Genomic DNA, 16,951 nt, shown 5'->3' on the forward strand with positions numbered 1-16,951 from the left:
TTTCACCGTGTTAGCCAGGATGGTCTCGATCTCCTGACCTCGTGATCCGCCCGTCTCGGCCTCCCAAAGTGCTGGGATTACAGGCTTGAGCCACCACGCCCGGCCTCTTTTTTCTTTCTGAGACGGAGTTTCGCTCTTGTTGCCCAGGCTGGAGTACAATGGCGCAATCTCAGCTCACTGCAACCTCCACCTCCCAGGTTCAAGCGATTCTTCTGCCTCAGCCTCCCAGGTAACTGGGTTTACAGGTATGTGCCACCAAGTCTGGCTAGTTTTGTATTTTTTTTTTTTAGTAGAGACAGGGTTTCTCCATGTTGGTAAGGCTGGTCTCAAACTCCCAACCTCAGGTGATCCATCCATCTCCGCCTCCCAAAATGCCAGAATTATAGGTATGAGCCATCACGCCCAGCCTATTTTCTGCTTTTCAAAAATAATAAACCTGTTTGGTTTTGCACTAAGGAAAACATTTTCTTTTCTTTGCTTTTCTTTTTTTTTCAAGATGGAGCCTTGCTCTGTCACCCAGGCTGGAGTGTAGTAGCACAATCTCAGCTCACCACAACCTCCACCTCCCAGGTTCAAGCAATTCTCCTGTCTCAGCCTCTTTTGAGTAGCTGGGATTACAGGTGCACACTACCACCTGTAAAAAATTACCCGGGTAATTTTTTGTACTTTTAGTAGACACGGAGTTTCACCATGTTGGCCAGGCTGGTCTCAAACTCCTGACCTTGTGATCTACCTGCCTCAGCCTCCCAAAGTGCTGGGATTACAGGCGTGAGCCACCGAGCCCAGTAGAAAATTTTCTAATTAAGAAAAATTGACCAGGCCTCGTGGCTCACACTTGTAATCCCAACACTTTGGGAGGCCGAGGCGGGCAGATCATCTGAGGTCGGGAGTTCAAGATCAGCCTAGCCAACATGGAGAAAACCTGTCTCTACTAGAAATACAAAATTAGCCAGGCGTGGTTGCGCATGCCTGTAATCCCAGCTACTCTGAAGACTGAGGCAGGAGAATCACTTGAATCTGGGAGGCAGAGGTTGCGGTGAGCCAAGATCACACCACTGCACTCCGGCCTGGGCAACAAGAGCGAAACTCCATCTAAAAAAAAAAATGAGGCTTGTCAGTTTATACTCCTTTTGTAATTAAGAACAAAAGTTCCAAAAAGCTATTTAAAAATTAGCGTGGTCTTCATGAAAGACTTTTGTGAAGTGTCTGAAAACCTTCCCCCACCGTTGGAGGACTGAGAGAGCCTGAGTGTGGCAATGTGCGTGACCCTCGGAAGCCGTGCCTGGCCCACCTGCTAACAGCAGCTGTCACTTTCTGAGCACCTCCTCCTGGGACCTCCCCTCATTCTCAGCCCAGATTCCCACTCTTACCTCAACAGACAAGGGCGATGGGGTCGTCACTGCTCAAGTCACACAGACAGGAGCCAGAACTCAGCCCAGCAGGCTGCATCCAGGGCCCTACACACCCTCATCGCCGGCTCTCCTCCTCAGGCCTCCACTGCACTCCCCCATCCTTCCTTTGGTCTCCCTAAATATTCCAGCCTCCTTCCCACTTCTGAGCTTTTGTGCTCACTGTACCCTCCACCTGGAATGCCCTTTCTCCAGCCCTCTGTATGGCTGGCTTCTTCAGGTCACAGCCCAATGTCACCTCCTCTGTCTGGTCCAGTGCCCTCAACAGAGCCTGGCACATAGTAGGTACTGAAAAAATACATGATTCTTGACTCCATCGAGCATTGCATAGTGGTTAACATGGGCTCCTGGCTGGGCACAGTGGCTTACACCTGTAATCCCAGCATTTTGTGACGCCAAGGCAGGCAGATGGCTTGAGCTCAGTGGTTTCAGAACAGCCTAGGCAACATGGTGAGACCTCATCTCTACAAAAAATTTTAAAATTAGCTGAGTGTGGTGGTGCGTGCCTATAGTCTGAGCTACTTGCGAGGCTGAGGTGGGAAGATTGCTTGAGCCCAGGAGGCGGAGGTTGCAGTGAGCCAAGATCATGCGACTGCACTCCAGACTGGATGACAGAGCAAGGCCCTGTCTGCAAAACAGAAAAAAAAAGAAGAACACGAGCTCCTGAGGTAGTGGCCTGGGTTACAATCCTGGCCTGTCCATTTCAGCAGCTGGGTGACTTCACGCCTTTTTAAACCTCAGTTTCCTGAAATGTAAAGTGGAGATAATCCCACTCCCTACCTTGTAGTCATTGCAAGGATTACAGGAGGCTGGCACTTAATCAGGTGCCAGTACAAGTACTGTTGTTACAGTTCAGGGAACAATCCATTTGGATTTCCTCACCCGCTGCAGCCTGTGGAGGAGTCTGCAATGCAGTGACTGGCTGGAGAGTGAGCCTCTAGGCTAGCGGTTCGCCTAAGCCATCGCTTACGATTTTTTTTTTTTTTTTTTTGAGACAGAGTCTCACTCTATCGCCCAGGCTGGAGTGCAGTGGTACGATCTTGACTCACTGCAACCTCTGCCTCCCTAGTTCAAGCAATTCTCCTGCCTCAGCCTCCCGAGTAGCTGGGATTACAGGTACATACCACTATACCCAGCTGATTTTTGTATTTTTAGTATAGACAGGGTTTCACCATGTTGGCCAGGCTGGTCTCGAACTCCTGACCTCAGGTGATCCACCTGCCTCAGCCTCCCAAAGTGCTGGGATTACAGCCGTGAGCCACTGCGCCCGGCCAGGATTTTTTAAAAGGAAGGAAGGGTTGTACTTGACAGAAACCAAGGAATTGCAGAAAATAATTTCCATGCGCCTAAACTCTTCAGAGAGAGGGGAGCTACCATTGCTTCCAGAAAGTGGGTTCTAGGCTGGGGAAGTCTTGAGTCATGGCATTCTGAGAAGCAAGCCTGGTGCCATCACACCGAACTGCATCGTCTACATTGAGGTATTAGAAGCAATGCACTGTCACATCCAGCGTAATGCCTCCCTAATGGGCTGCATAAACCTGAGCTCATGGTCAAGGCTGCTGCCCATTCATGGGCCGTTGGGGAGGTCCCAGAGAGAGAGGCCTGCGGGTCTTACCAGTGTGGGGCGACTGGAACCAGACCACAAAGGGCTCCCTGGAAAACACGTCTACATCTCCATCCTGATAGTCGTGGTAGTGATAGCTCCTCTTCACAGATACCAGCTTTTCCCTAAAAGAAGGAAAAGGAAATCCTCCCAGCTGAGTCAGCCCTTTTCTTACTACTTTCATAAAGCAGAGATGTAGGTTCCCTTGGCTTTCTTAGACTCCAGAGCAGGCTCAAGCATGGGATCATTTTCCTGAGAACAAGGCTGGGTCAACTCTTCTCAACAGCCAGGGAGCTGTTGAGAATCTGGGAGCTGAAGATCTGAGCCATACTAGTTATCTGTGGCACCCACAGGTTAATATTCAGACTTAAGAAATTACTAGCAGGAAGAGGAAAAGAATATGAAGTTCAGGAATCAGCTGTGCTGAGCACCTCAGCTTTCCAGCCTTGGGCCAGGACTTGACTATGAGGAGTAAAGAACTCCTGGCCTGGCAACCATGGAGCCAACCAACAAATGAGGTGTTAGGAGACCCCTTGTGTTTTCAGCTTGAAGAGTTAATACTTTGCATAAGTCCCCAGTTTTGACAGCAGTTATTTTGATCAACACTGAAAATTGGTTAGAGATCAAAATTTGGTTTTGCAGAAAAGACATGCATTTTGATTCAATTCACGATTTATTAGTGGCCATGTTCTAGGGAGCATAGATGATACTTACTTGTAGAGAAAGGCATATTGTTCTTTATATATGTTTCTTCCAAGCCGAGAGCTAATCACATAGTTATACGTTATGCCTCTCCTTGAATTTCTAGAAAACAAAGATTTCACACTGCATCTTAAAGAATAAACATTCCCCTACTGTACATGTTCCTCTCTTTCCAGTCTGCCCCCATACACCCGATGTGTGGAAGGGCCACTGTTCATCATAACCTTTGAGTCCAATAAGAAGGGCCACCATTGATTGGCTGGAATGTGGCATCTACCAGGATCTTTACAGCCATTATTTCTTGCCTTATGAGAAAGGTATTATCATTATCCCCTTTTTATGGTTTGCAAGGCCAAGTTGGGATTTGAACCTAGATCCAACTCACCCCAAAACCCGCATGCTTTGGCCTGTACCTGTAGGAGGCCACTGAGACCCTAGAAGACGATCTGGGCCAGAATCAACCCCTGACCCCACTCATGCCCATGGCTGCAGCTGCAGCTTATGCTTTCTGGTGGAATAAACATCATCAAGCCACCTGTCTGTGTCCACGAACCACTCCTGAGCATTTATGATAAGCAAGAATATTTTCTCCTCTGAAAGCCCCCAGGCATTTTCTCACAAGCCTTGGAAACATGATTTCACTTCACTGTTGTTTATATCCTGGGTGCTGGGGATACAGCCATGGAGTCCCATTGACCTTGCCCCTCACCTGCACCAGGGAAACCAGACTCTCTCTGTGTGTTTGCCAAACCTACTGATAACTCCACTCTGGGCAGAGCCTAACACAGTTTCACATTGTCTGCTCACAAAAAGATCTAAGGCATGTCTAAAGCTGCAGCATATTCTTAGGTTCAGTTGGAAAAAAAGCAGAAGGGGTATTTAGGGGCCAATCTTATAGAAATTCCTGGTGGGACTTCAGATGCATTACTCTAAGGCAGACCCGGCCCCTGGGGCCCCAGGAGTGTGAACAGTAGGTTCTGCTGGGCTTCCACTTTGGGGAGGTTGGCCCTGTTTTGAACATAGCCTGCCAAGTCCTGAGTCAGCAAACTGCTTGGGGTGACTCAGTTGCAAAGTGACTAAGGCCCATCCTGGCTTGTGGGGGATAAAGGGGCAAACAGGCTTGGCTCTGCCTGGAGTCCATGACAGTCTAGACAGGTTGGGGAGTGCCAAGACCAATGGTGGTGAAAAGACTTGCCCCAGACGGACTGTGGTAGAGATGCCTGGAGCCCACCTGACCCCTCAGTCCCCCACAAACCTGTCCCCTCAGTCTCCCACAAACCTGACTGGGACCACTCCAAGGAAGGCTGAGATGACAAAGAATAGAGCACTGGCTATGAGATCAGATGTGACGCAAGTTCAGCGGTAGGCGTGGCCACTTCCTGGCTGAGTGACTCAGGCAGGTCCCTCACTCATTTTCCTCACTATAAGGGAAGCCCTTAGGCAAATTGACATGGATTCTTGCCTGTCCCTACAGTTGTCCTACACATTCCTTCCCTATGATGAAGAAGCCCGGAGGTTGCGGGATGATGGCACCGGGATCTACCATCTCCTCTCGCCCCTGCCCAAGACCCAGACATGGCTTTTGTTCAAAAGTCTCTATTAAGTGTTTCATGCTGAGATGGCCAGGTGCAGTGGCTCACGCCTGTAATCCCAGCATTTTGGAAGGCTGAGACGGGCAGATCACTTGAGGTCAGGAGTTTGAGGCCAGCCTGGGCAACATAGCAAAACCCCGACTCCACTAAAAATACAAAAGTTAGCCAGGCATAGTGGTGCCTGACTGTAAATCCAGCTACTTGGGAGGCTGAGGCAGGAGAATCACTTGAACCCAGAAGGCAAAGGTTGCAGTGAGCCGAGATCTTGCTGCTGCACTCCAGCCTGGGCGACAGAGTCTCAAATTTAAAAAGTACTAAAATAAAAAGCAAGTGCCCCTCATTCCTTCACTAACCCCTTTCACCACAGCTCTCTGATCACACCCCCCAGAAGTAACCACTATGAATAGTTTGGAGAGCATCCTTCCAATCTTTCATCTTCTATGCACATGGAAACACAAACACACCCTTATTCATGTAACATGACAACTCAAATGGGCTATTTTACCTGCAATTCTCAACTTGCTCTTGCTTTTTTTTAATACATTGCAGCCATTATTCCATGCTGGAATATTTAGCTCTAACTTATTGTGTAGCAAGCATTTTTTTTTTTTTTTTTTTTTTTTTTTTTAAGAGACAGAGTCTTGCTTTGTGGCCCAGGCTGGAGTGCAGTGGGGTGATCATGGTTCACTGTAGCCTAATCCTCATGGGCTCAAGTGATCCTTCCACCTCAGCCTCCCAGGTAGGTGAGACTATAGGCACGTGCCACCACACCTGGCCGCCAGCATGACTTTTAACAGCTGCATAATATTCCAGTGTGTGAGCATATCGTAATTTTATTGATCTTTCTTCTACTGTTGGTTTTTAATTTTTTCTTTTTTCCAACATTTTCTTCATACCTGTACTTTTTAGCTCAGCCTCATCTGCTTTTTTCATTTCTTTCTGTGTCCAGACCCCTCATCTATTTCCCCTATTCTGTTTTATCATAGTAAAATCAGCTGGTTGAAAGTTCTCAGGCCGGGTGCGGTGGCTCATGCCTGTAATCCCAGCACTTTGGGAGGCTGAGGCGGGTGGATCACGAGGTCAGGAGATCGGGACCATCCTGGCTAACACGGTGAAACCCCATCTCTACTAAAGAATACAAAAAATTAGCCGGGCATAGTGGCGAGCGCCTGCCTATAGTCCCAGCTACTCAGGAGGCTGAGGCAGGAGAATGGCATGAACCCAGGAGGCGGAGCTTGCAGTGAACCGAGATCATGACACTGCACTCCCGCCTGGGCGACAGAGCGAGACTCCGTCTCAAAAAAAAAAAAAAAAGAAAGAAAGTTCTCAGGACCGTGGCTAAGGGAGTTGGAATCCTGGGCAGCACAGGCTATGTGAACTGGTGGTAAAGTGCGGGATCTCACATTACTTTCAGATCCCTGGAGCTTTCAGATGCCCTTGCACTTGACCTTGAGCCCTAGCGGGCCCACCCTTCCCCATGTTACCCATTCAGCTTCTCCATCAGTACAGGGCAGATCCTGTTGTTGCTATCCTTGATTTCCATCAGGAGTATGATGTCACAGCGTTTGATGACCTGCAAGAAAGAGAATTCCCAGGGGTTGAGGTCATTTACCACAGATAAATAAAACCTTTTATTGGACATTTACTGTTTTTAAGCATTGCACTGAGTGCTTATTAAAATAATTTCTACTCTGAACTAAATGAAGGACTCCCTGAGGTAGGTTGGTACTTTTGTTATATACATTTTTAAGAGAAGCGTGAGGCTCAGAGAAAGTTGAGTAAATTACACTCCCTGTCACCCTACTAGAAAGTGGCGGAGGCAGAATTTGAACCTGTACGATTCAAGCCCAGAGCCCCTTGCTCATGACCTCCCCACAATATCCTGCCTCTTGGCTTTGCTTGAATAATTATAATAATAATAATAAATATTAAGCCCTTAGCAAAGGTAACACTGGATTAGAAATAAAGAGGTATAATTATAATGATAATAACTATAAAAGCTGACATTTACTGCAAACCTACTCCAAGTCTTACAACAACCCCATGGGATAACTATGCTTTTTTGTCCATTAAACATAGGCAGAAACCAAACTCAGAGTGGTTGAGTGACTAGCTTAAAGTCATACAGCCAGTATAGGTTATAGAGCCAGGATTTGAACTCAGGTCCACGTGACTACAAAGTCCACCATGCTGAACTATTAAAACACAGTCCTGGCTGGGCACAGTGGCTCACACCTGTAATCCCAGCACTTTGGAAGGATGAGGCAGGCAGATTGCCTGAGGTCAGGAGTTCGAGTCCAGCCTGGCTAACATGGTGAAACCCCGTCTCTACTAAAAATACAAAAATTAATCGGTCATGGTGGCATGTGCCTGTAATCCCAGCTACTCGGGAGGCTGAGGCAGGAGAATCTCTGGAACCTGAGAGACAGAGGTTGCAGTGAGCTGAAATCACGCCACTGCACTCCAGCCTGGGGACAGAGCAAGACTCCATCTCAAAAAAAAATAAATAAATAAAAAGAAAACCAGTCACTACTCTGGAAGACTCAGTCCAGCAAGACAGACAAATGGAAACAGCTAGCTATGATGTGAGACCAAAATCAAACCAAAACAAAAACCTGCACTAAATAAAAGTCACAAGCTGTGGAAGTGTTGAGGAGTAATTAATTGCTTCTATTCGGAGGATTTGGAAGGGCTCCACAGTGGAGGTGACATTTGAATGGTCCCTGAAAGTTGAGAAAGCACTCAGAGAGAAAAGAATATAGGAGAGGCTCCTTCAAGGTGAGCAACAACCTAGAGGCCAGGGTGCAGACCAAGCCCACAGCCCTTTCTGTGACCAAGCCCACAGGGGCCTTTCTGTGTATGGGATCCTGGTGGGCTCAATGACACAGAATTTGTTGGTCAAGGACAAGGCATCCCCAAGGTTAATATCTTTTTTTGAGACAAGGTCTTGTTCTGTCACCCAGGCTGGAGTGCAGCTGTGTGATCATGACTTACTGCAGCCTCAATCTCCTGGCCTCAAGTGATCCTTCCACCCTGGCCTCCCAAAGTGCAGGGAGTACAGGCATAAGCCACCGCACCTGGTCCCCAAGGTTAATTATGTCCTCTTACACAGCCACCAAAGACATAGAGTACGAGGGTTATGCCAGTGGTCCTGTCTTTCCAGAGCACATGTTCCAGTTCCATCTTTAGAAGGACCCAGTGGGGAGAGACACCAGCACTCACCTGTCTGGGTGCCTCTGTGACTGGGGGTTCAGCCTTTAGGAAGCTGCTCCAGGTGGGAGGTCCACCCGTGTAGTGACTGACGAGGAGAACAATGTCCTAAGGCTGGAGCCTTCCATGGACAGCTTGAACTCCATGGCATCAGCCACACAGGGCTCTCCTGCGAGCTGGAAGCTGCTGGCCAAGCCAGTCTGCTGATTTAGTCACTGTGACTGCCACACCTTTCTGGAAGGTATTTTCAAATATGTATGCCCTTTGACCCAATTTTTCCACTTTGAAGAATGTCTTCCTTTGGGGCGCAGGTGGCTGAAGCCAGTAATCCCAACACTTTGGGAGGCCAAGGCAGGCAGATCACCTGAGGTCAGGAGTTTGAGACCAGCCTGGCCAATACGGTGAAACCCTGTCTCTACTAAAAATACAAAAATCAGCCGGGCGTGGTGACGTGTGCCTGTAATTCCAGCTACAGAGGAGGCTGAGGCGGGAGAATCACTTGAACCCGAGGGACAGAGGTTGCAGTGAGCCAAGATCACACTGTTGCACTCCAGCCTGGGTGACAGAGTGAGACTCCAACTCAAAAAAAAAAAAAAAAAAAAAGAATGTCTCTCATTGTAAGGAAATAGCCACAATTTCTCTGCACCTCAGGTTCCTCATGTATAAATTGGGATGATAATATCAATCCCTCATGGGGTTGCTTGAGGATTAAGTGGGTACTTAGAATAGTGCCAGCCATATAGGAGGCATGAAACAAATTATTATTACCTGTACAGATCAAAGAGAAAGATGTATTGCAACAAAAAATTGGAAACAACCTAGGTATTGCCAAACAGAAAATCATTCAATGAATTAGGTTGCAAACACAGGATAAGGCATTATATAGCATTAAAGCCATGTTTTAAAAGAATATGAACATCGTGGGAAATATAAAGCAGAATACAAAACTGATGACACAGGATGGTGTCCCTGCTGCAAAACCCATGCGGTCTTACATATGCCTGTAAGAAAATTACCCAAATGCCAACAATTATTACCTTCAAGTGGCAGGGTAATGAATGATTTCTTCTTTACAGGTTTCTGTATTTTAAAAATCATCTTTAATGACTATTTTCATTTTAAAAATCATTGTTTAATTTATACAGAATATAATTTAAAAATCAGACGTTTATAATTAAAATGGAAGTCTTATTTAAAAAAGAAAACTGCTTGATGGGTAAGAAATTATGGGAGGTAATGGCCAAAATTTATCAGGACATGACAGGTGCATTTCTAACTAACTTATTTAATATAAGTTAAATGAGTTGTCTTATATAACATGCTTAATACAGTGCCTGGCACATAGGAAGGGCTTCATAAGAGTTACCTCTTATCATTGACTCATCAATTTTTTTTTTTTTTGAGACAGAGTCACAGAGTCTCACTCTTTTCACCCAGGCTGGAGCACAGTGGCGCAATCTCGGCTCACTGGGTTCAACCTCCACCTCCTGGATTCAAGCGAATCTCCTGCTTCAGCCTCCTGAGTAGCTGGGATTACAGGCACCTGCCATTATGCCCAGCTAATTTTTGTATTTTAGTAGAGACAGGGTTTCACCGTGTTGGTCAGGCTGGTCTCGAACTCCTGACCTCAGGTGATCTGCCTGCCTTGGCCTCCCAAAGTGCTGAGATTACAGCCGTGAGCCACCACGTCCGGCAATTAATCAGTTTTCGTGGTAACTCTTTGATGCTGGTCCTCAATGCTAGTGTAGTTGGGTACTCTGAGGCTCCATGAGGTTTAATAATTTGAACACAGAGTGAATACAGGACAACAGGTTATGTACACTACAGAGCACCTTCTTGACCACTATATTTATTTATTTATTTATTTTTGAGATGGAGTCTTGCTTTGTGGCCAGGCTGGAGTACAATGGTGCTATCTCAGTTCACTGCAACCTCCACCTCCTGGGTTCAAGCAATTTTCCTGCCTCAGGCTCCTGAGTAGCTGAGACTACAGGAGCCTGCACCACCACGCCCAGCTATTTTTTTTTATTTTTAGTAGAGACAGCGTTTTTCCATGCTGGTCAGGCTGGTCTCGAACTCCTGACCTCAGGTGATCTATCCTCCTCGGCCTCCTAAAGTGTTGGGATTACAGGCATGAGCCACCGCGCCCGGCCAAATACTGCATTTTCTAATCCCTCTTGACACATGTTCTCCCTGCTCAAATTTCAGACCAGGAAAAATATACTTGCCCTGGCTCCATCTTCTCAAGAGGAGGCTCCCAGGATGAGAGTCCCAGGGAGGAAACCTTCCAGAGCCGAGACCTGAAACACTGATATCTCCCTAAGGCCAAATTCCTGACTCTGTTCACAGGAGGGGAAGAGGAATTTCTGGGTTGTGCATGCCTAGTGTTGACAGAATCCAAGCAACGTGTGTTATAAGTGGGCCTGGGGAGAGGGGAAGAGATGGTCTGGAGGGGTCTTGAAATATCTGGGGCAGGCCGGGCATGGTGGCTCACGCCTGTAAGCCCAGTGCTTTGGCAGGCTGAGGCAGGAGGATATTGAGCTCAGGACTTTGAGACCAGCCTGGGTAACATAGTGAGACCCCATCTCTTCAATTTTTTTTTTAAATTAGCCAGCATGGTGGTGTGCACCTGTAGTTCCAGCTACTCAGGAGGCTGAAATGGGAGAATTGTTTGAGCCCAGGGGGTCAAGGCTGTAGTGAGCTGTGGTTGTACCGCTGCACTCCAGTCTGGGCAACAGAGCAAGAACCTGTCCAAAAAAAAAAAAAAAAAAGAAGGAAGGAAGAGAGGAAGAGGGAAAGAGAGGAAGGAAGGGAGGAAGGAAGGAAGGATGGATGGAAGGAAGGAGAGAGAGAGAGAGAAGGAAAGGAAGGAAGGAAGGAAGGAAGGAAGGAAGGAAGGAAGGAAGGAAGGAAGGAAGGAAGGAAGGAAATTAAAAAGAAAGAAAGAGAAGAAAAGAAAAGAAAGAAAGATCTGGGCCAGAGGGTGGCTTGTGAAACCCTATGTCATGCCTCTAAAGAGGGAGCAGCTCAGCATGGTGGGAAGAGCCTGGGCTCCAGCCCTCCCTCTGCCACTTATGTGCTCCACAGCTATTTGGGCAACTCTCTTCACCTCTGAGTTCTATTTGTCTCCTCTGCAAAATGGGCACAATAATCAGAGTGGCTGTGTGGCTGAATTAGACACTGCACATTAAGGGCCTGGCACATAGCATGCACTCCTGAAATAACCATTACCCTCTGCTGTAAGCTCTGTGAAGAGGGAGGCAATGCCTCCCACAGCCACTGCTACATCCTCAGTGCCCTGGTGTGTCTGATGCAAGGTCTGGCTTCACTGAGCATTTGCTGGATGAACAAGCTCTGTTCTTTAAGGACACCCTGGAGAACGCACAGACAGGACACTCAGCCAGGGAGGGGTTGGCATCTGGACAGCTGCCCATGATATGCGGGGGCCAACCCAAGATGGAGAAGGCAGGCCTTCCTCACTCTCCAGCCTCCCCAGTGCAGGTCAGGATGACGGCAGCATGATGCTGCTGAGTCTCTGAAGCGATAAATCCGGACGGAAGAGTGGAGAAGGCATCTCAGCTTCTATGGCTGGGCTGCAGGGGTGTGATTGACTCTGGCTCTTCCCCTTACTGGCTATGGAAATCTAGATAAGGGGCCACTCTCAGCCTCTGTTTACTCAGTTATGAAATGGGGGCGACACCACCTAAGTCACAGTATTAAATCCAAATACAGAATTCCTGGCCTATAGGAGGTGCATAGTCAATGGGCGCTACAGATAATCCTATTCTGAGTGCCTGGCATTCTTGGGTGACTGTGAGTGCACTGTTGGGTGGCTTTTGCAGTGTTTTGGGGATGATGGCCTCTTGGTAGGATGGGGAGGGTGAGGCAGCCTTGACAAGGACTTCAGACACGCCCTGCAGGACACAGCTGCTCGGGGGCGATGCAGAGTTCAAGCCCCCATGATGGACTCACTAAGGATCAAAAAGACAGCCGGGTTGCATCAGTGAGGAAGGAGATGGGAACTCAGTGGCTACCCAGGTTCCATGGGCCATGTGTGAATTGGGGAGAATCATTTCCTTACATGTCAGGGTTTCCCATTGAACAATCTTGTCATGGTTCCCACAGGCTTGGCATTGCTATCCTGGCTAAACAACACCATCTAGAAGGCCTTGGGTACCTCCCAAAGGGCAGGGCCACCCGGGTCTGAAAGGCTCATCCAAGTAAGAACAAAGCCTGCCAGTCCTTACTCCAATCCTCCTTCCCAATGAGAGCAACAGCAACAGCTCTGGCTCATGAATACCCGCCTTGCTGCAGGCTCTGCTGGGCGCCTCAGGCACCCTGAGTTCTCTTCCCCAGCCAGTGCTACAGGTGGTATTCGGGTGTGGTCGCCGTTTTACTGAGAATAGCTGGTGGTTCAGGGAGGTGCAGGGCCTCCTGAAGCTCACAAGTCTGGTAGGTGGGATCTGAACCCAGGGCTCCTGGCCCCCCTACCACACCATGGTGCCTCAGGTTTCCTAAGGTAATAAGTACCTTTCCAGAGTCCTGGGAAAGGGTTAAGTTGCCAGCATCAAAAATAAATTACCCTGTAAGATAAATGGAGTCAACTAACTCCAGAGAAAGCGAGCAGTGTCCCCAGACACTGGATATATCACCCAAGGAAAGCTTAAGTGAAGGTGGAAGGAACGGGGGAGTAGAGGAGGGGGAAAGAGGAAGGAAGGAGGAGAAGAAGGAAGAAAGAGAAAGAGACGGAGGGATGGTGAGGATGGGAGAGAAGGAAGGAAGGAAAAAAGCAAGGAAGGGAAAGAAAGAAAGAGAGAGAAAGAAAAAGAAAGGAAGAAGAAAGAAAAGAAAAAGAAACAAAGGAAGAAGAAAGAAAGAGAAAGAAAAGAAAGAAAGAAAGAAAAAGAAAGAAAGAAAGAAAGAAAGAAAGAAAGAAAGAAAGAAAGAAAGAAAGAAAGAAAGAAAGAAAGAGAGAGAGAAAGAAAAGAAAAGAGAGAGAAAGGAGCTGGGCTTTGCTGGTGAAAAGGAGCAGCTGTATAAGATTACTTCATCTTTCTTTGTTCATCACCTCTGCGTGGGGAGTAATAGTCCCTCTTCATAAAGATGATGAAATGAAACCATGTGCTTATAGTGCCTGATACAGGCATTCAATAAATAGCAAGAAAAATTGTAATAGCCAACCCTTATGTGGAACGTATAATGAGCCAGACACTACGTTAAGAGCTTTCTATTTGCCAACTCCTATAGTCCCCTCAGCGATCCTGGAGAGAGCCCCTGTTTTAAGATGATGGCAGGAGGCACAGAGAGTTGAAGTGGTTATTGTTCCAAGCCAGCTTCTACATTCCCCCTAAGGGCCCACTTTAAGTACCTTGAGTCTCTTAAAGTCTGAAGACAGGAGAGAGGGTGTAAGGGGTGTCTGGGATCCTCCTCCCAGGAAAGGGACTCACCTTCACAATGACATCCATTGCATTCTGGTCTTCCTGCTTGCTTTCCCCAAAGGACCTGATGTTGAAGGAGCAGATCCTCAGGGCCAGGGCACTGTGGATGGAGAGGAGGAGAAGCAGCAGTGGGGCCAGCTCCTGTGACATCCTGGCGCTGCTCTGGCTTCAAGACTCCGTGAGAAGACAGCAGCACTTGGAGTGCCGGATTCTGGCCACCTCCGCAGGCTCCACTGACTTATAAAGCCTGCAGATAACAGGAATTACTGGATTTCTCGTTGCAACTTTCAGTTCTCCGAGGAAGTGAAGATCATGGGGTTTAATCCCCAAGGAAATACAGATACATTGGGCTAGCCTTTTAGGAGCCCCTATGTTCGTCACCCGGGTGCGGAAATTGGCATGCCTCATTTAGGCACCATCCTCCACAAAGTCACTCATATCCCAACCGGGAGCCAGCTCTGACATCTAGTCATCGGTCCTGCGGTTGCATGCCATGTGCCTTTTCCTGACAGTGGATGAACTCGGAAGTGGTCCACCCTAGAGGGCACCTGGGGTGACGGAACCTTCTGCTGGGGGACAATGAGGCAGGAGGCATGGGAAATTCTGCTGGGTTTTCTCTAAATCACTGGGATTTGGCGGCCTGGTGTCCTCAGACACACCCAGACTGTGACTCTAATTGCCCTGGTGGTGTAAAGTAAGGTCAAGGGTAGTTTGAATGACTTAATTTTTTAGGCTGTTTTACTGTACAAATACTAGCAGTGTGTTGCCAGAGAAAGCAACTGGGGATCTGATGGAATGGATGAGGAAAATGTCCCCAGACTCTGTGAGCAAACAGCCCATGAAACCCATGGAAAGACCCGTGATTCAAGCTGATATTAATTTAATATTGACGAGAGTTGTGTGACCCTGGGAGAGAAAGGTCTTGTAAGAACTGTAGGATATCAACTCAAGCAAAATGACATTTACAGATTTGGGCAGGAAACTATGAAGGTCTGTAAAGAAAAAAAAAAAAGCAAAATCCAATCAAGATACAGTAATGGACTTTGGCAAAGACAATTCTGTGAAAAGGATAGGGAATAAGAATAACTCCAAGCCAGCATCGGGATCTGCGGACCAACCCTTCTTAAGGGGATGGGTCTGGGGCCACAGCCACAGGGAAAATTATACATGTATCCCCAACATACATCCAGGCAGCATCCTGGCCAAGCATGGCAGTAATTCTATAAGATAACCCCAAATAGTACATGGAAGGAAATGGTTTTCTGAGTTCATGCTGCAATCAATCTCCCTGTTGTCTGCAACCTAAGACCTCAGGCCTGGTTGAATCTCTGGTAAAAAGTGGCTCTGGGCCAGGTGTAATGGCTCACTCTTGTAGCCCCAGCACTTTGGGAGGCTGAGGTGGGTGGATCACTTGAGGTCAGGAGTTCAAGGCCAGCCTGGCCAACATGGTGAAACCCCATCTCTACTAAAAATACAAAATTAGCTGGGCATGGTGGTGGGTGCCTGTAATCCCAGCTACTTGGGAGGCTGAGGCAGGAGAATGGCTTGAACTTGGGAGGCAGAGGTTGCAGTGAGCCAAGATCGCACTGCTGCACTCCAGCCTGGGCGACAGAGTGAGATTCCATCTCAAAAAGTAAATAAATAAATAAATAAATAAATAAATAAATAAATAAATAAATAGTTCTAGGGAATGGTTAATTGTCTTTCTTAGTGAATAGGCATCTTCCAACCAGAAAAAGATTTAGAATTAAGTGTAGAAATGTTTAAGAGACTGAGAGCCATGGTATAATGTTTCTGTGTGTTTTCAGATGGAATATGTGGTATTTTATGGACTTAATGAGAGCTGCTTGGCCAACTATATAGAAAATCTTGTAACTCTCTTACAAAATGTGCACTTGGTAGGGTTTGATTCAGATTCATGACTTTACATTGAAACCTTTGTCTGAATACAGTTCTGGAACATTTATAAACATTTTGGGTTATCATCAGTGTTTTGTTTGTTTACTTTATTAGAATTCAAATGATTTAGTATTTTTTAAAGGTAGCTTTTTTGTTAATTCAGACAATTGAAGAAATTTTAAAAGAAAATACGGCATATTAAATAAAGTTTAAAATGTTTATAAGTTGGCCGCAAACTCCTTATAAGTAATTATTTAGGTTTGTTGGGTTTAGGGTTGGCAGATGTAACAAATAAAATCATAGAACAGTAGGTAGATTTGAATTTGGGGTAGTTCGTATTTAATTGGGTAACTTGTATTTTATCTGGAAATCCTAGCTGGGTTTATAAAAAGAATGAGAACCTTTGTAAGCTGACCTTAAAAGCATGGCATTTTCTTTTTTTTCTGTTAACAATTTTCTTATTTTAATTTTGCAGGTACATAGTAGGTATATATATTTATGGAGGCATGGCATTTTCTAAGATAGTAATCATTCCATCAAAGTCCTAGAAAAATTCTTAGTTCCTAGCTTTAAAAACAAGCTAATGTGTAGAATAAAGAAAGTCAAGTAATCTGTTTTTTTTTTAATTTCCAGCTTTGACAATTTGAGTATTAAATTGAAAAAATAAAGTAAACTTCTAAATAGTGGTTTCTGCATATAGAAATTGCCCTTGAGGACTTAAAGAAGAGTCACATGAACAGATTAAGAGATGGACCCCATTCTCTAATTAGCACATCCATGGAATGAAATTGGACCTTTTAAAAAATGCCTGGATTCTGGAAGGAGAATTCTAAGAGCCAAATTTAACTGAATCCAGCTAGGTGCAGGTGCTGCATTAGGGCTTTCTGTGTTTCATCTCACTCCATATCCCCCAAGCCCTTCCTATGGCTGCTTTATTTTAGAGATGAGCAAACTGAGGCTTGTGCCCAAGGAAACAGAGCTAGCATGTGGCAAAGCTGAGATTCAATCTCAGAGTGCTGACTCCAGATTAACCTTCTCACCCACCGAACCAGGCATACCAAAACCTTAATATGGAACATTGGGGATGCAGGGAGGGAT

At 46.5% G+C, this 16,951-nt stretch overlaps 1 protein-coding gene across 1 annotated transcript in view; it reads right to left on the reverse strand.

Moving 5' to 3' along the window:
- Positions 1-14,492, reverse strand: part of DNASE1L3 (deoxyribonuclease 1L3) — a 24,962-nt gene extending 10,470 nt beyond the window's left edge. The window contains exons 1-4 of the mRNA XM_017894228.1: positions 13,964-14,492; positions 6,791-6,879; positions 3,727-3,816; positions 3,025-3,137 (exon numbers count right to left, since the gene is read on the reverse strand). Of these exons, the coding sequence (XP_017749717.1) occupies positions 3,025-3,137; positions 3,727-3,816; positions 6,791-6,879; positions 13,964-14,104 (433 nt within the window). The 5' untranslated portion in view covers positions 14,105-14,492. The remainder of the gene's footprint in view (positions 1-3,024; positions 3,138-3,726; positions 3,817-6,790; positions 6,880-13,963) is intronic.
- Between the last annotated feature and the right edge of the window lie 2,459 nt (positions 14,493-16,951).

This window comes from Rhinopithecus bieti, unplaced genomic scaffold, assembly GCF_001698545.2.
Source record: "Rhinopithecus bieti isolate Rb0 unplaced genomic scaffold, ASM169854v2 scaffold_21649, whole genome shotgun sequence".
Lineage (NCBI taxonomy): Eukaryota > Metazoa > Chordata > Mammalia > Primates > Cercopithecidae > Rhinopithecus > Rhinopithecus bieti.